Here is a 20,425-nt window from a genome sequence, read left to right on the forward strand (position 1 = left end):
AACTTGCAAAAAACACAAACGAAAAGGTGGTACTAGTTGTACAGCTAGCATGATTCTGTGGCAGTCAGGTGTCCAAGGGAATCGAAAAGCATCGTATGTAATCATTATATTTGTAGTTGATCTGTGCATTATATATTGTATTAATTGGTCATTTAAAATACATTTAATATGTATGACTGAAAAACTAAATACAAATATTGTGTAATTTAGATTATAATTTACATTTAATTATCATATTTTTGTAGCCAATTAAAATATTTTAATATTTACATCATTACATTTTTGAGTAAAAATATGTTTGAAATTAATACATTATTTGTGGTGGCTTATTAATAATGAATATAATTAATTGTGCAAGAATTATTTAATTATAATTTAATTAAATTAATATTTACTCTACTTATATTCATACATCAGTTAGGTTATTATGTTTGGTAAGTAGAGTAATTTTAATCTGTTATTATTTATATCTGTAGGTTATTTTTTTTAGATAATTTTAAATATTTTTCTTAAACAGTACATTTTAAGTCTGGTCAATATATATTTGAAACAAGACAATAAAATTCAAAAAGTTTGAGGTTTCATGATGACATTTATACATGAATCGAATTGTACAACTTGTATGGAATAACAAAAAAATGTTGATAACATTTTTCATCTACAATTACTCACGTTCACTTGTGAGGTAAATGCACGGCCCAAAATCAGAGTTACAAATAGGAAAAAGAAATCGCATCTACTTTTAAAATATGACTATTTATAAATAAACATTTTGAAATGTAAATTTTTGTACAATTTCCTACTAAATGATGATGATGATTATTACAATTATTATTATCATTATTTATTTTTTTTTAAGTGAACTTCTTAATGTAGCGAAGTTTCAGGTAGGAAATGAGCAGGAAGGCCGCAAGCATGACGGCGAGCGCCACGTGGTTTTCCCACAGTCCCCACACGCCGTACTGGATCCCCAAATAGTCCAGGTACTGCTCGCCAGTACATCTGAAACAAAAACCACCCCAAAAAAATTTTAAAAATCAAAATCAAAATACTTGGTCACTACATCCTCGACTGTGAAAACACAGTGTCTTTATTAATATTATTATTTGTATCAAGTAAAAAATATTTCTTGGCACATTTAAATTCACAATTCCCACTTTATTCCCATAGAATTACAATTTTTATTTCTCAAAAAATTACCACTTTAATTGGGGAAAAAAAACTTTTTTTCCCCTTGTAAAATACCACTATAATAGAATTAGAATCTTTTCTCGGAATATACCGTAATTCCTGGCCTACAGAGCGCACCTGGTTGTAAGCCTCACCCGGTACATTTGTAATGGAAATACCATTTGGTACATACATAAAGCCGCACCTGTGTATAAGCCGCAAGTGCCCACATTTAAACACGAGATATTTACAAAGACGGTACACAGAGAGTTTAACGCTAGCGCCACCGCGCTAACAGGGCTGGTTAAAAAAAATATACATATACCGGTAAAACTCACCAAGACACGGCAGCAACAGACTAGCACAGTGCTAACAGGGCCGGACCAGTAAAAGTCACTTCCTCGGCACATATATTCCACCTGTCACACTCACTCCTTTTCCATTCAAGTGCCCCCTTGCGGCCGTTAGAAAAAAAAATGCACAAATTAGCCACAACGCCGCATAAACTGCAGGGTTGAAAGCGTGTGAAAAAAAGTCGCGGCTTATTGGCCGGTCACTTGTTTTCTCCTGAATTTTGCGATTTAACTTTTTACTTTTCTTCTTGTAAGATTCAAATTTTCATAGGTTTCATAAAAAACAAATTTTATGCTTGTAAAATGACAACTCATAGTCGCAAAAATAATTCTAGTATAATACCTACTTTATTCTTGTAGAATTACAATTTATTGTAAAATCATCTCTTTGTTCTCATAAAATGACATTTAACCCCTGAATGACTTTTTGATTACATATAAAAATCATAGCTCTATTCTGCAAATTTCACCAAAGCTATCCTAACCCTAACCCTTCTAAAATTACCACTTTACTCTGTCAAATTAAGAGTAAACCCCCCCCCCCCCCGAAAACGACCAACTTTATTCTTGTATTATTACACCCTTTTTCTCATATACAGTATTTGCCACTTTATTTTTTATAAAATATTGACGACTTCGAGCTGTTCACATTTACAGCTGGGCTCTCCATTTTTATTTCAATGTCTATTGACGATAAAATAAATATATATCATTTCGATCGCCACTTGGGCAAATTTGTTGTAATTTCCAGCTGTATTATTATTTATTTTATTTTAATTTTTACTCACGTGAGCAGTCCGGCAGGGGCGCCGCCGCTGCAGCTGCAGCTGTCGACTGCGGTGGACGTGTTGACGTTCTGGCAGAACTTTAACCCCACAAACTCGTTGACCTTCAGGGCCTGAAGGTCCGAAACTCCAAAATGAGAGAGACGGACACCCCCGAGATAGTTTTGGTCACCTGGAGCCGGACTTACGGCGAGCCCGTAACGAGGAATACTGAAGTACTTGAGCCAGGCCAGCCAGTCCATGATACTCGGAAGGTTCACCAGAAGACCTGAGAATATCTACAAATTAAAATGAAAAAAAAACATAAAAATTAAAAAAAGCAATTAAGGCCTGGAAGCAATGATTATTGTAATAATCAATTTATCTGTTGATTATTTGGGGGGGATTAATTGATGAATCGGAAGGGGAGACAAAAAAGTTTTGATTTACATCTTTTTATTAAAAAAATAGGACATTATTTTCAGTTGATGGTCAAAAAATATTCACAAATATCAATTGAAAATGATTCAGTTGCTGTTTTGGTCTGTAACATGTCAGAAAATGTTGATTGTTGTATTCCAAAGTCAAAGCAGTTGTTTGTGTACAAACGTCTTATTTAAGATATTCCGTCTGCTTTTATAAGACGACGTGAGAACATTTATTTTTAAAGAGATGGAAATTTCAAGCATTTGGACAATTTAAAGTTCAAGAAAACTAATTAATTATCAATATAGTTGCTGTTTGATTTAACAGTCGATGAATTGACAAACAATTGATCAATTGTTGCGCCTCTGCTGGAAGGCATCAAGAATAAATTGATTTTGTTTTCTTTAAAAAGCCGTAAAAGGACAACAACACAGTCGGATTATTACCGTGAGGTTTAAATATGACGAAATAAAGTCAGATTTTATTACGTCTTTATATGATGACAATAATGTAGAAATATATATATATATATATATAGATATATATAGATATATATAATTAATTTTTTCAAGTGGCTAATAACTACTTTATTTGTTGTATCTGGTTATGTTGGCTTTTTGTTTTTAATTTTACGTTCACAGATCATTTTCATTTAACATTTTAAACATGTTTTTTTCCTTTTTTATAATTTTTTTTTTTTAACCTTCCCTTTGTTGTAAAAAGTTAGCACTGAAGTCTTTATTACTTAATTGTTCTAAAATTAAGTTTGAGTAGTTTTTAGTGGCTCTTTTAAAGTAAAAATGTTTTTTATACACATATTTACAAATTAATTCTTTCAAAATTAGGATTCAATTGCTGTTAAAGAAAATATGATTTCATTCCTGAAAATCTATGATTTAACCCATGTAAAATTAAATTAAAATCTTGTAAAATTATAATTTAACCCCTGTAAAACTTCACATTTATTATGGGAAAAAAATAGTGTAATTTGTAAAAACAAAATAATGGTGCAAAAAGTATGATTGTAATATTTTATTATAATTTTTTAAACTTCTTTTTTTCCTAGTAAAAGTACAATGTAATTATTGTATGATTACAAATGAAGTATCAAAAAAATTAGGATGTAGCTATTAGAAATGACAAAATTTCGACTGAGCTGTTGCACAACGACGACTATTTTCCAGTATTATAGCAATTTATGATTTCACGTTTATTTTCACCAGACAAAAAAAAAATCCTGAAGAATGTCATATTTTGGGGGGGTGGGGTGGGGTGGGGGGTAATAGTACTAGGAGATTATCATCAATAGCATCACGGGCAATATAATATGAGCCAATACTGTGATAGTACCGCAAGAGTACTAATGTTGAGTTTCTCGCGGGGACGTCAGTTTCCTCACCATCATGAAGACGAAGGTGATGGTCATGAAGATGTTGGCGAGCGCCACCGCCGTCTGGTCCGCCGAGATGGCCATGGTCATGGCGGTGGCCGTGTACGCCACCAGCGTCACCGTCAGCGTGAACACCCAGAAGGCCCACAAAGTGCGTTTCAGTCCTGAACAGACGGAAAAAGAACCCAAAACTCAGCGGCGCCTTGAACTCAACACCCAACTTTGCTCTTGTGAAATGACACGTTTTGCCGCAGTTTCTTTTCTGGAAAACCTCCACATAATTACCAATCCATCCATTTTCTTAGCCGCTTATCCTCACCAGGGTCGCAGGAGTGCTGGAGCCTATCCCAGCTGTCAACAGACAGGAGGTGGGGTACACCCTGAGCTGGTTGCCAGCCAGTCGCAGGGCACATGGAGACAAACAGCCACACTCACGATCGCACCTACGGGCAATTTAGAGTGTCCAATTAATGTTTCATGTATTTGGGATGTGGGAGGAAACCGGAGTGCCCGGAGAAAACTCACGCAGGCCCGGGGAGAACATGCAAACTCCACATTGGTGGGGCCAGGGTTGAACCCAGGTCTTCAGAACTGTGATTCCAACGCTTTACAGCTGTGCCGCCCCGACATAAATAATAATGTGAAAATCACTACTTTGCCCATGAGAAGGACTCACTTTTGGCAAATGTGACCTTGTCGGGGTTTTTTTTTTTGAGCACATAACTGAGGTCAAAATTTCCCAACATGGACCCAACATTGCTTGGATTTTTAGAATTATTTTGGTACACAGATATGAATGTATATATACCGTAATTTCCAGCCAATAAGCTACGACTTTTTTCAAATGCTTTCAACCCTGCGGTTTATGCGGCTAATTTGTGAATTTTTTTTTCTAACGGCCACAAGGGGTAAGAGTGAGTCTAGTGCCGAGGAAGTGACATTTATCTATGTTTTTTTTTAACCGGCCCTGTTAGTGCAGCGCTAGTGTTAGTGTTAGTGTGGTGCTGCTAGCGTTAGCTTGGCGGCACTAGCTAGCATTAGCGTGGCGGCGCTAGCGTTAAATTCTGGTTGTACCGTCTGTCTTTGTAAATATCTCGTGTTTCAATGTGGGTACTTGCGGGTTTTACACGGCTGCGGCTTATGTATCTACCAAATGGTATTTCCTTTACAATTGTACTGGGTAAGGCTTATGACCAGGTGCGCTCTGTAGGCCGGGAATTACGTTATATCAAATACATTCAGAAAATAACTCTCCTTACAAATTGGCATTTCGCTCGCTTTGGGATCCAACAGATGAGAGTGAAGAAAGGTGGAGATGGTCTTACCAATCATAAAGTACACGCCGCAGCTGAAGATGACGGAGGTGACGGTGCGAAGGGCCACGTCGGACAACACTTTGGACAGGAAGTAGACGGACACCCTGTAGTAGCCGCTGATGTACTCGTGTCTGCGTTAGCAATCAAGGCGCAAATCGTAAAACGCTTGCCATTTACAAATGTTTTAATTATTTGCTGTAAAACACCCCTACTCGTGTATATCTGGATTATTAATTTTTTATGTATTTGTGTGAGCGCTTTTCCGCAATGACGAAATGACCAAACTGATGGTTCAGCCATTTTGACAGCAAACAGTGTGGGAATGTCTCAAGATGATGCAAAGAAAGTTCCGGATTGTTACTGCAACTGTGTGCTGGGCAGCCGAACGCCCGCTAGCAGCTAGCTTTTTTGCGACTTTCGGTTTGTTGTTAAGAAATAAGACACTATCTATGCATCAATGAGACAAACACAAAATGGCCAACAAAAAAAGTAGTATTTTTAATTTTTTTACAAATTGTAATTTTTTTTTTCCCAAAAACAAAAATGAAACGCAGTTTAACACGCAAATACTTCGGATATTTAGGAAAATATGTATTTTAAGTTTGGCAAATGCTAAAATTGTCTGTGATGTTTACAAAAATATTTACTTTACATTTAGCGAATACTCGAATGAGTGTGATTTTTACGATAATACTTATTTTTAGTTTGTTGAATGCTAAAATTGTCTTTGATGTTTGCAATAATACATACTTTAGGTACATGTCGCATACTCACACGAGTCCTTGTAACATTGATGAAATATAAATACTAAAATTGTCTATTATGTTCACAAAATACTTGTTTTAAGTTTTCTAAATACAAAAAAGCATCTTTGATGTTCATGAAATACATATTTGAAGTTTGTGAATTCAGCATCAGAAATGATTTGCCATGTCTAAAAAAATGAGGAATTAAAGGAATTTCTCTCCAATAGTCGGAGTCGCTTTAGCATGACAACAAACATCTGTTTTGACCCCAAAAGTCCTTTTGAGAGATAAAAACATAACATATATGCCAGCATCCTTCCAAGTTCTTTACGCCACTGTATTTTTTCAATATCAAATGATGTGCGAGCAGTTTATTTTTCATGTTAAAAGTAAAATACAACTTGAATGTTTTGACATCATCCTTTGGAGTTTGAGCTACTACTGTTAGAGTTATAAAATGTGTGGGTTTTTTTTGGGGCGGGGGCATCCATTACTGACATACTGTATATTCAAGATAGAAAATTCTTAGTAAAAACATACACAAAGAGCTTCCGCTCGGCGATGAAGAGCTCGGCCGCCGACACTGTGCTGAAGCACTGGTTGGTCGTGATGAAGAAGAGCGCCCCCATCCTGGAGGAAGGAGAACAACGCGACAGACGTGAGAACCGCTTTCCACTCTGTGACCCCGAGCGGCGTCCTTTCAGGCGTGCTTGGCTGGCCCTGCGAGTACCAGCTTGCGCCCACGTTAAGAGGATTAGCGAGTCCCCATAGGAATGAATGCAATGCGGCGTACAGTACGGGGATGTATAGTTGGTGGGGTTTTTTTTGTAAGTGACTGAAACCAAAGTACATCTCTGATTATTGCTTCTATCGGAGGATTTTGAAGCGATTATTTTTCTACGCGTATTGTTACTGCAGAGCAATAAGCGCAAGTCAGGAGGAAAGAGAGATGCAGACAGAGAATGGCCAAGGTTCGGAAACACAGGTGTCAAACTCAAGGCCCCGGGGTCAGATCAGGCTCGCTGCATGATTTTATGTGGCCCGCGAAGGCAAATCATGTGCGTCACCTTCCATGATTCTGTACAAAAGTTTTAAATTGTCATATCATAAATTATAACCTTAAGATATTGCAAGCATTTTTGTATTACCAAACATCAACAATAGTTGAAAAGCCAATTACCTTTGATTTCTCATTCCCAAAACTACCATAATTTCTGGACTATAAGCCGCGACTTTTTTCACACGCTTTCAACCCTGCGGTTTATGCGGTGATGCAGCTAATTTGTGCAATTTTTTTGTTAACAGCCGCAAGGGGGCACTCAAGCGAAAAAGGTACGAGTGAGACCGAATATAAGTGCCCAGGAAGTGACTTTTACCGGTCCGGTCTGGCCCTGTTAGCGCTACGGTAGCGTGTTACTGCCGTGTCTCAGTGATTTTTACCTGTATTTTGTTTTTTAACCAGCCCTGTTAGCGTGGCGCTAGCATTAGTCGCTAGTGTTAGTGCTAGCGCCGCCGTGCTAGCATTAAACTCGTCTCGTCTTTCTTTGTAAATATGTCATGTTTCAGTGTGGTCAGTTGCGGCTTTTACACGACTGCGGCCCAAGTATGTACCAAATGGTATTTCCTTTGCAAATGTACTGGGTGAGATTTATAACCAGGTGCGCTCTGTAGGCCGGAAATTACGGTAGTTTATGAATTTCATGTGTGAATACGAGGAGGCGATGAAAGATTTTTATGGTTTCAGTCATAATCGGGGTAAACGGAGGGAAACCGTGACGACAATGTAAACTGTGACAAAAAAAAAAAGAGTTTGACATCCCTGCGGCCAAAAAAAAAAATATGATTAACAGGATTCCCAAAAAAGTTTTAAAAACTCATTTGACTCAGTTTACAAATAAAATTAAATTGAGATGAATTCTTCATTTGGTAACTGCTCACCTGTTCTGGATGCCGCTCTGATCATCTTTGACCCTGAAGAAAATGGCCCCCACGATGAGAGCCAGGATAATGTGGACCACGACCTGTGCACACGTTGACACAAATGCAGCTTTGAGGAGCCTTCATTTTGAAGAATTTCCATGCGGAACGGACAGAAGAAAAGACCAGACTATATGTGGTGATGCTGAGCAAGACGACGTGACTTATGAGGTGGGACTCGACATGACTCGTTTGATTTTAGCCACAGTAACTTCAACGTGCAAAACCAGAAACTGAAGATTCTGTGCCTCAGTTTTTCGTGCATTTACCGTAACTTTTTTTTACATGCTTTCAATCCTGCGGCTTATGCGGTGATGCAGCTAATTTGTGCATTTTTTTCTAACGGCCGCATGGGGGCACTCGAGCGGAAGAGTTAAGAGTGAGACCTGCGGAATATATGTGCCGAGGAAGTGACTTTTACCGGTCCGGCCCTGTTAGCGCTGCGTTAGCGTGTTACAACTGTGTCTCAGTGATTTTTACCAGTATGGTTTTTTTTAACCGGGCCTGTTAGCGTGGCGGCGCTAGCGTTAGCATTAGCAGTGCGGCGCTAGCGTCAAACTCTCTGTGTACCGTCTTTCTTTGTAAATATCTCATGTTTCAATGTGGGCACTTCCGGCTTTTACACGGCTGCGCCCTATATATGTACCAAATGGTATTTCCTTCTGTAGCCCCGGAAGTACGGCATTCAATCATAAATTTATACAACAATGGCAGGGTGGATGGTGACCCTTCCCCCCTCCAGCCGCCCTCCCCGGTGGTGGCGAGGGCATGTTTGAGTGGGGATTTGACAGCAGAGAGTGAGAAAAGGGAAAAAGGACAAATTTTAATCCCAACAATTGACACATTATGACATGAATAAGCGGTTCCCAGGGTGAAGGGATCAGCTAATAAGCTCCAAGGGGCTGGAGTGACGGATCGTGACAGCGTCATGTGACGCGTCAGCCATAACCGTGGCGATGCCGGGGCGGCTCAGGCCAGATATGATATCAGGCCCAAAGGAGGCAAGAGTCGGGTCACAGCAGTCACGAAAGCCGATTAGGGCGCCCACGCCGTCCAGATCCCCGCTGCGTGGATTACGGGGTCTTATCTGGGCCCAATTGCCTGTTAATAATTCTTAAAGTGAAGAGACGTTGAAAGGTGGCGTTGATCCCACCAAAGAGCGGGCCAGGTTAGGTTCACCGACGACAAAATCATCTTTGATCTTGATGAAAACATACGTTCGCCTCAGTCAAGACTCCAAATTGTCTGATGAAGATTCTAAATTCCTCAGTGTTTAACAATAAAAAACATATACGGTCCGTTGAAGACTAAATTGTTTCCCGGGTTTACAGAAACGCAAAGAGAACTGCTCAGTTAACAAAAACGTGTATGTGAAGTCTTTGAAGTAGACTCAAATATGTATTTTAAGTCTGGTCAAATATATTAGTCTTTGACATTTTCAAAGCCTAAATTGCCTTCATTGTTGACAAAAATGTGTTCATCCAAGATGAAATTGTTTTATTGTTCCGGTACGTGAAATTAAGGCTCACTATACTGTAAGTATCCATCTTTTTTTTAGCAAAAACTTAAAAGTGAACTAGTTCGAAGACTAAATAATCTTTAAAGTTGAAGAAAAGACATTCAGTCTGGTTAGTTGAATATAAAATTGTCTGTGATGTTTACCGAAATACAAAAGTCAAGTTTGTTGAAGTGTCCGTAAAGTTTGCAAAAACATTGAAATTACATTAGGTGAGGACGTAAATTTTCTTTTTACATTAACGCAAAAACAAATATTAACGGCGGAAGCGTGCACCTGCGCCACGGATGTCTGTGGGTTCAGCATGAGGTTCTGGAAGGTTCTACGCAGCACCCAACGGAGCTGGTGTCCAAAGGAGCTGTTGTAGGTGACGGTCCGAGTGGCGGACAGCGGCGAGCGCCGCTGCTTATCCCGAGCGATGCGCTCCAGCTGGGCCAGCGTGTCGCTGTAATAGTTGCTGTTCTTGTACTCCTCCACCAGGCGCTCCTCCATGCTCTGCCGGGAACCAGATGGCTGCTCCAAGTCCAAATCTATCCCAGGAAACGGGAAGGTTAAGACCAGGTCGTGGCCAACTTTTTTTCAATGGTATTTATTATTATTCACACAAAATTAATCAATGACAGTGAGATTTGGAAGGGAGTGATCAGAACCCGAGAAGTGCTTAGTTTATGATAAGCAATTTCACCAAAATAAATGGAAAAAAAATGTTAGCTTCATGGCATAGGTACCTATGTCATATGTAAATATGCAAATATCAAACTGGTGAAATGAAATTGTACACACAGGGCATCACCTTCAGACAGGTTGCCTTTGGACCTGCTGGTGACGGCGAAGTCTCCGTTGATGACATCCAAGAAAAAGTCGGCTGGGTTGTTGTGGGGCTCACAGGAATAACCTGAAAGACAAACGCAAAGGCTAATTTTAAGTTTAGAAAAACATGTACTGTAAGCGAGGGGTGCAGATACAATACTTTGAGTTGTGATACCATACATACAGCTAAGTAAAATTGTTTTCAGTCTGGATTTGATCGCTATAGTCGAGGCCTTGTCTGGAAGACTGTTCCAGTTTTAATCAATGACAAAACTGAATAGCTGTCTTACCATGTTCAGTCCTGACTTCTGGGAGACCACTCCCTTAAAGTGCTCAGTTTGACACGCTTCAAACCGCTGCATGCCTTTTATGTCAGAGATGTACTTTGAGGTTAAGACTATCTAGAAACTAGTGCACAAGCAGATATGATTTGAAATGTACCCTCTTGAGCGATCGGGAGCCAATGCAGTGAGTGACCAGAGCAATGGACTAATATGGTCACATTTGCTCAACTGGAGCAGCTCCATTCTAAATGTACTGCAATGTACTGCGTTACAGTAATATAACCGGCCGGAGACCAATTTTCAGGCTTCCTATGATTTTGGCAATGTTTTTAAGATGGTTAAAAGACTTAATCCATTTAATGTACTAGGTATATGTTAAAATTCAGGACAAAGTCCAATACTAATCTTGCATTTCTAACTTGATTATTAGGTTTTAGAGATGAAGTCTCAAGGTGACTCGTAACACTTTCTCTTTGTTTCTGTGGGTCACATACATTGATTCCAGTCTTGTTTGAGTTTAGCTGAAGAAATTTGTTTTGCGTCCACACATTGATCTCCGATGCAGTGACAAAGTGGAGATATATGCCCATGTACACAGGCCGTCAGTGACGCATGTAGTAGATCTGAGTGTCTTCTGCTAGCCTAATGGAAGCCTGTCTAGATATAACATTAGGGGTTGCAGGATTGACCCCAGGGGAATCCCACTGGCCAAAGGCATGACAAGACTAAACAGTCCTGGATGTTTAGAGATGTTAGCTTCATCAAAGGTTAAATTGTCTTCTGTGTTTCTTGGCATTGTTGTGAAGACAAAACTCTTTCATGTTTATAAAACGTGTATGCCACTTTAATTGAAGGCTAAGTCATCTTTGATGCTTACGGCAACATATGTTTGCCAGTTTTGTTGAGGACAAAATCATGTTTGATAGAAATTATTTACATGGGGGCGATTGAATACTACGTTTTTTAATAGTTATGAAAACATTTTAAATGACAAATTGTTTGATATTTAGAAAACAAATGTACTTTAGATTTACTGAAGAAGATAGTCTTCAGTTTTTGAAAAAAAAAAAAAAAAAAAAAAGAATTTTTATGCTTCATAGAACAATTTTTTTCTGAAATTTTTTTGCCGATCTAATTTTTTATTGCAATGTTAACCAAAAAATATATATATTTTGTGACAAGGTTTGCACTGAGAAGATTTAAGAGAAGATGATATTAATGGTGCAGATACAGGAACGTATTCTCTACTTTTTGCTGTGCAGTCCACTTTCAGGCCAAGTGGCACAACCATCAACCAGACTACAGTTCAACATTATGGTTTTTTCAGGAAAAAAAAAACGAGACCAAGTGATCACCGATGTTTGCGAAGTAGTCCAAAGCATTTGGCGCTGGTCCGTGGTACACCATCTTGCCTCCAACCAGCAAGGTGAGCGAGTCAAAGAGTCTGTAGATGGAGTAGCGGGGCTGGTGGATAGACATGATGATGGTTCTCCCTTGGTTGGCCATGCTGTAACCGCACAAGTCAGTACAAATGTAAACATTTTTAAAAACGATAGATAAAATCAAACCTGAAAAGATTCGTACCGCTGGCAAATTCTGACTCAATGCTACATTTATTCAACCAGCATTTTTTTTTTCTCAAAGCTTACAAAAATGTTTGTTCAAGGTTCTATTCTAAGATGTGGTCATGACAGCATTGGTAAAACAACAAATTTGGAAGTAGCAGACTTTTTTTTGCACAGTATTCCAAGAGTACTGCAAAGATTGAGACGGTACCTTCGTAACAACAGCAGGACAGAGTTAGCCGTGCTGGCGTCGAGGCCTGTGGTGGGCTCATCCAAGAAGAGCACGGGGGGGTCGATGATCAGCTCCATCCCGATGTTGGTCCGCTTCCTCTCGCCTCCCGAGACGCCGCGAGTCATCTGCGTGCCCACCTGGGGAAAGAAACGCCACAGGAACGTTGAAACAAAAATCTCCTTCCTGAAAAAAAGAAAAAAAATCTTCTCTATAACGTAAAGGTTCACCTTGCAGTCGGCCACCTTGGCGAGACCAAGTTCTGCAATGAGGTGATCGACGCGCGCCTCTTTTTCGGGCTCGGACACGCGCGTGGGCAGACGCAACGCTGCTGAGAAACGGAGATTCTCCCTCACTGTTAGCGTACCCATGACCACGTCCTCCTGGTAGAGAGGAAAAAATACTGCGTAAATGCCAAAAAGTCACTTTAACGACTTGATGCCATTTGTGTAAAGTGCCATTCCACATTTTGTTTGCCCATGTATGAGGTCATGTCAATTAATGCTAATATGTTTATTTAGGCTACTCTGCTAGTTAATGCTGTTGATGGAGCTCATGCACACGTAGTTTTTAATGTGTTGAAGAATTAAACTACTCAATACCGTTGTTCATGTAACATGTGTTCATGATTGCGTATATGCTAGACGCATGGCTAGTGTTTTAATAATCCTCTTTGTTTTAATCACTTGGCCATCATTTTGTGGAATCAATAATTAAAAATAATTATAATTATCTTAGATGCTCATAAAAATGTGTTTGACTCATCATGGCTTTGATTTTTATGAAAATGTGCACGTTTAACGTCACTATTTAGTGAATGTTGACTTCGTTGATGAGTCTAAACTTGAGTAGAAACGAATCTTAGATTTGTTGAAGGGTGTAAATAGTCTTTAGTGTTAATGAAAACAGAATTTAGTTTGGGTGAAGGCTATAAAAGTGACTTGAATGTTTAGAAAAATGCTCACTAGCTTCTTTGATGACGACCTCATCGTCCATGCCTATGAAACCACGTGCATTAGATATGTTAAAGGCTCTTACCGTAATTCCCGGCCTACAGAGTGCACACCCAGTACAGTTGTAAAGGAAATACTATTTGGTACATACATACGCAGCTCTGTAAAAGCCCCAAGTGCCCACATTGAATCACGAGATATTTCCAAAGGAAGACGATAAACAGAGAGTTCAACGCTAACGCTAGTGCCACGCTAACAGGGCCAGTAAAAAAAAAAAAAAACATACCGGTAAAAACAGACGCGGCAGTAACACGCTAGCGCAGCGCTAACAGGGCCGGACCGGTAAAAGTAACTTCTTCGGCACATATATTCCACCGGTCTCAGTCTTACCTTTTCCGCTCGAGTGCCCCCTTCCGGCCGTTGGAAAAAAATTGCACAAATTAGCCACATCGCCGCATAAACCGCAGGGTTGAAAGCGTGTGAAAAAAAGTCGCCGCTTATAAGCAGGAAATTACGGTAATCGTCCTGATTATTTACAATAATGCATACATTAGTTTCCTGCAGGATGCTTATGAAAATATGCATGTTAGTGAGAGAAAATCTTTCAGATATTTAAAGAAAATCAACTAATTGAAGAATTAATCGTTAATTTTTCCCTGAAGAAGGACTTAGGCTTGTGATACTAAATTCTCTCTGACCTCATTGAAAATACTGACTGAAAGTCTCAATTAGCATGATGAAAATGCTGACATTGACAAAACGTGGATGTTAGCTTCGTCGAAGGCCGTAAATGATAAATTTTAGTCTTTGTTTCTAGAAATGTGTTCGTTGCGGACGCTACGGAATATCCCATGGACGTACCTGGACCACATACCCCGACAGACACTTGAAATTTGGGGGTTGCGGCGCGCCGTCGATTAGAACTTCCCCCGAGAGGCCGCAGGGATCCTTCCTTGCAGCTAGAATATCCAAAAAACTACAGAAAGACATAAAAAATATCAAATAGTCATGCAGTCATATTAGTGTAGTTTAGTGCACTCACGATGACTTTCCGCTTCCGGTCGGTCCAAGGATTGCGTTCAGACCCGGCCTCATGATACCACTACGACAATTCACAAACAAATAGCACAATATATTAACAATGACAATATTACAATACAGAAGAATTAACAATGTTTGTAATTCAAAATTACAAATTGACAAATGATTTTCATCAGACACCAACAATAATAATCGATATTGAATTGATATTGTAAAAAATGCCGATATATTGTCCCGGCATTGCAGTAGAGTACAAACAATATTTAACATATTGTCAAATTAAATGTGCCATGATAAATCATCCAGTGTGCTGCGGTACAATATCCGATTCCACTCAATTAGTCGAAAGATGATTTACTTTTTTTTTTTTTACATTTTTGCTTTGCGGTGCCGTAAGCCAATTTTGGATGAAAAATATTTGCCCTGCCTCAATTAGTTCAGTTAAAAATGAGCAATATTACCTTCACCAAGGACACATTTTTGGCAAAAAAAAAAAAAGATTTTGGTCATTATAAAAACATCCAACTAATTTTTCAGTATATACAGTTAATAAAAAAAAAAAAGTGAAAAACTGACAATATTAAAACATGCCAGAGTTGGGTCTCCATGGAGTTGTCAGTCCGGATTAATCGGGTCTGCCGAGAAGGCAAAATTTTGGATACAGTTCTTGTATTTATCTCATTAATCTGTGGAAGTGGCCAAAGAGTTCAGCGAGAGCAAACCAAACACACACACACCACACACACACACACACCACACACACACACACACACACGATGTGTCGTGTAAAAAAAAATGGAATTAAAAGATTGACTGCAAGCCTGGCTCTGGGTCACGTGACACCTTTTTAATGCCTTTTCCTGGCAGACGGTGATTTTATTGAGAGATTATAAGCAAGAAATCATGCTTAGTGTCATATGATTAATGCAAGGAAAAATTCATCCTAGCATGGGAATCGATACACGCGCACACACATTTACCATCAGAAAGAAAGTTATGTAAATGTGGCCCATTCACTATTGTACAAGTTTGGGTCGTAAAGACTAAACGTACGGCAACTATTCATTTTTTGGTAGTTGTTGAGTTGAGTTGAGCAAGTTGTGTTATGATTAAAGGCGGGTAAAGGAGGTAAGATGTCAGATTCTATTGATTTTTTTTTAAGATGCAGACGTCACACTATTATATTTAAAAAAAAATAAGGTCCACCAAAAAGGACAGAAAGCCCCCCCCAAAAAAAAAAAAAATAAAAAAAAAAATATATATATATATATATATATATATATATAGTAGCAGTATTACATTTTATAATGGTGTAAAATGTAAGAAATTCACGATAACAGACCACTCATGGAACCCAATTTTTTTTTAAATTTTAAAACAACTAGACCAAATGATTAGAATTAATAGTAATTAATAGCAGTGTCATATTGCATTTTATGCTGTTCCCCCCAAAAAAAATTAAAAAAAGGAGACACCCACAAAAAATAGACTTGACTCTTATGTTTCATTGACAAGTTACAAAATTATTGATATTTACTTATTTAGGAGAGATGAAATTCAGCAGTATTTTATGTTGGTGGAAAAAAAGCCCCGCACACACACATTCATGAAAACATCAAAGTATAATTTTCTTTGAATTATGGTAACAATGGAATCAGGAATTTTTAAACCATATTTTATGCTAGTAAACAAGGACAGAAAGCTACAAACACACACACACACATGAAAACACAAGGATGGAGCGCAAAAAAATCACTTTACTATTGTTTATTAATCTACAATTATTATTTTTTATATTTTAAAACAATGTAGTTAAGAGGAATAAAATTCTACAGTTGAGGTGGTACAAACAGACTGACCTTCATGAAAACACACCCAAGTGTGAAATATCATTTTTGGGGGGAGCAAATATACAAAATTATTGCTATTAATGGTAGGTGTCAAATGATATGTATGCTACTACAAAAAGACAAAAAAATACATACAAACACAGAGCAAACACACATACACGAAAACAAAGCCAGGAGGGACCTAAAAAAGCTTAAATAAATAAAATTGACTGTTTTTCATACTGACAATCCACAATATTATTAAAGTGATGAATGAACGAATGAGAACAAATTTTGTGATTAATGAAGTTTGGAAGCATAAAATGACAGTTGCAAACACAGATACATGAAAACAAAGCCAGGAGGGAACCCCGAAAAAAAAAAGATGGTTTGTTTGTCTTATTAACATTTTAACAAATTCTAAGGACTAACGTCGTCAAATTATTGGGAAGAAGTTGGGAAGAGTATTATTTATTATATTTTACGATGGTGCAAAAGTTACCATTGATACACGACTCTGCCAATTCACACACACAAAAGGTATGTGAAAAATGTACTAACTTGAGGTCCAGTAATATCTGGCGAGGACTTGACGTGTTGTTCCAGAAGAAGCCGTCCGTGGCGTGAATTTTGTAACGGACGTCGTGGAAGCTGACGGTGGACCCACACGGCTGCTTGGCTGGCGGCTCCGTAGCCGTGGCGACCTTTGAACCCGCCCCGCCGTTGACGCAAACGTCATCCAGCATCGCCGCGTTGATGTGACAGCCTCGCTCCATCTTGTACGCTATCAGCCGAAATACACATGGTAGCAAAATAACAACAAAATATCTAGTTCGATGGTAACGCCGAGAAAAAAATAACAATAAAGAAAACCCTAAAAGGTGGACGTCAAGCCAAATCTGCAGTCTTGTGGCGCAAAATTGCAACCGTTGGCGATTTAACATCACCCATCTTTTCAATAAGTGGTTCAAATTTGGTGGCAATCGGACAAAATCTTTGGGGGTGAAACATCTTTGAAGGACCCTTGGAAATGGACAAGATGAACAGAAAAGCTTAATATTTTATTTATTGGAGTGAATCGTGTGCATGATATTGCTTTCCAAAAAATGGTAACAAATGCTTAAACCATTAAAAGGCACAACAAGGCTTGGGCTGACTTAAAACGTCCAAATGCATATTTACTTTTGCCGCCTGAAGTACTTTGTAAATATCCATCCATCTTCTTTCCCGCTTACCCCCACAAGGGTCACGGGACTTTGTAAATATTTCAAATTAATTTTATATCTTTGTGTCGTGTACAAAACATAATTGGATGTGACTCACGTTTAATGCTACATGATGCTATTGAACCCTCAACTCTTATACTGTGCACAACCTATAAAATGTATTCAATTTCAATATTTTATTGTGTATTGTGTTCCATTTTTAAAAACAACATTCAGGGAAAAACTAAAATTAGCTCTGACGTGCGTCTATTTGGGTGAGCAGCATATTTTGAAAATAAGTACAAATATTACTTTTTATAATTTTACAGTTTGATTTTATATGCTTTTTTAATTCATTTGTCTCACCACATAAAAAAAAGAAAAAAATGCATGTTTAAGCAATATGTGCCTGTAGCTGAAAGTATATGATAGTAATACAGTAAAGATACTCATATTTTTTAATATTTTAAGAGCTCCTAGACATATTTTGGACATATAAGTACAAATACTTGGATAAGTACAAGTACACTATGAGATTAACAGATTGAATAAAAATACATCCCACAATGATAATTTATACATATAACATTGATAGCCTTAATATATGTATTAATATAGGTTATATGCTTAGATAGCTGCATATGGTTACATACAACAAAACAACACAAAGCAGACACATGCATATGAACAAAATCATAACAGCGGGGAGGTTCTTTCAATTTAGTAGTTATGTTTTTTTTTATTAAATGTAAAAAAAAAAAAAAAAATGTGAGGAGAAACTCACCTGCAGAAGAGTGAAGGTGAGGGTGAGCGGCGCTGGACTGGTCAGGAGCGGCCCGGGCGGTCTAGCCAATATCTTGCGAGGGCTCAGGGACTCGGGTCGCCGTCACAGGGCGCCGCTTTAACCCTGTGCTCGCCGCTCTCCGTGCGCCAACACGCGCAATCTCAAAACAGTCTCACACGTTCGCATACTTGACGGTTTTACTCAGCTGTGTTTCTCCACACCAGCATCCCCCTCGCAACTGTACACACAAAAAGTTTGGGTAGTTCATGGAAAGAAGTAACCGTACTACAGGAGTAAAATTGTTTAGACATAAAATTGGGATTTTTTCAGGAACCTTTTCTAGCTATAAGGGTTCTTAACATATCATGCAATATTTAAACTATATTCTTGATAGCTAAATTTATTTTCCATTGAAGACTTGATCTTTACAATATTACTCATTTATTCATTTAATTTACACATTTTGTCACATCATTTTACAACTTTAATCTTGTATCATTTCCACCCTATTATCATAAAATTGAGTTTCTTCCCACATACTACAATGAAGAAAATAAGTATTTGAACACCTTGCTATATTGCAAGTTCTGCCACTTAGAAATCATGGAGGGGTCTGAAATTTTAATCGTAGGTGCATGTCCACTGTGAGAGAGATAATCTAAAAAAAAAAAAGTCCAGAATTTTTTTTTACGGTTTATTTGGGTGATACAGCTGCAAATAAGTATTTGAACACCTGAGAAAACCAATGTTAATATTTGGTACAGTAGCCTTTGTTTTGCAATTACAGAGGTCAAACGTTTCCTGTAGTTGTTCACCAGGTTTGCACACACTGCAGGAGGGATTTTGGCCCACTCCTCCACACAGATCTTCTCTAGATTAAACAAGTTTCTGGGCTGTCGCTGAGAAACACAGAGTTTCAGCTCCCTCCAAAGATTTTCTATTAGGTTCAGGTCTGGATCAGAACCTTGATATGCTTCTTACGGAGCCACTCCTTGGTTTTCCTGGCTGTGTGCTTTGGGTCATCGTCATGTTGAAGGACCCAGCCACGACCCATCTTCAATGCGATGACTGAGGGGAAAGGGGTTGTTCCCCAAAATCTCACAATACATGGCCGCGGTCATCCTCGCCTTAATACACTGCAGTCATCCAGTCCCATGTGCAGAAAAACACCCCCAAAAGCATGATGCCACCACCCCCACGCTTCACAGGAGGGATGGTGTTCTTGGGATGGAACACCTGATCATTCGTCTTCCTCCAAACACGGTTAGTGGAATTATGACCAAGAAGTTCAATTTTGGTCTCATCTGACCACAAAGCTCAGCTCTTTGGTGTTGGCAATGTTACAAGTTTGAGTCTTACTGATTGTATGGGGTGGACAGGTGTCTCTATGCAGCTAATGACCTGACATAAGTGCATCTGATTCAGGATAATACATTGAGTGGAGGTGGACTAATAAAGGTGGACTAACAGGTCTTTGAGGATCAGAATTCTAGCTGATGAACAGGTGTTCAAATACTTATTTGCAGCTGTATCACACAAATAAATTGTTAAAAAAAAAATCATACATTGTGATTTCTGGATTTTTCTTTCTAGATTATCTCTCTCACAGTGGACATGCACCTATAATGAAAATTTCAGACCCCTCCATGATTTCTAAGTGGGAGAACTTGCAATATAGCAGGGTGTTCAAATACTTGTTTTCTTCACTGTACTTCTAGTGCTGTACATTATTCAAACAAAAACAAATGCAAATTTTTACGTGTTGCACTTTCCGAAAAAGTGCCAAAATATAAAATTTTGTATGTACAGTACATATCAAGATAGCGGGACACCAATTTAACCGACTTGTGATTTAAAGGACAAAAAGTGTCCAGTCGAAACGCTAAATCAACACTTTTGTGCACCAATGAGGTAAGTTTGAATAAACTAAGTCTTTATATTTATTTGCAATATTTTTGTACTTTACTGACACTTTTTTTTTTATCCCACAAAGAAAGAAAACAATTTTGTACAATAAAGGTGTTTTTAGGTCATAAAAAAGTGCTTCAATTTACCGGACAATGACCC

General features: G+C 38.4%; 1 protein-coding gene across 1 annotated transcript; it reads right to left on the reverse strand.

The window, feature by feature from the left end:
• Positions 1-631: 631 nt before the first annotated feature.
• abcg2d (ATP binding cassette subfamily G member 2 (JR blood group)) lies at positions 632-18,530 on the reverse strand. Its single transcript, XM_061829796.1, has 16 exons — positions 18,359-18,530; positions 16,931-17,153; positions 14,542-14,601; positions 14,361-14,475; positions 12,777-12,929; positions 12,529-12,686; positions 12,108-12,259; positions 10,452-10,553; positions 9,935-10,188; positions 8,104-8,186; positions 6,706-6,795; positions 5,429-5,550; positions 4,113-4,267; positions 2,497-2,586; positions 2,312-2,421; positions 632-1,002 (listed from the first exon to the last, which is right to left on the reverse strand). Exons 2-16 carry the CDS (start codon positions 17,143-17,145, stop codon positions 855-857), a joined length of 2,007 nt encoding a protein of 668 aa, XP_061685780.1. The 5' UTR covers positions 17,146-17,153; positions 18,359-18,530; the 3' UTR covers positions 632-854.
• Positions 18,531-20,425: the final 1,895 nt, after the last annotated feature.

This window comes from Syngnathoides biaculeatus, chromosome 9, assembly GCF_019802595.1.
Source record: "Syngnathoides biaculeatus isolate LvHL_M chromosome 9, ASM1980259v1, whole genome shotgun sequence".
In the NCBI taxonomy this organism is placed as follows: domain Eukaryota; kingdom Metazoa; phylum Chordata; class Actinopteri; order Syngnathiformes; family Syngnathidae; genus Syngnathoides; species Syngnathoides biaculeatus.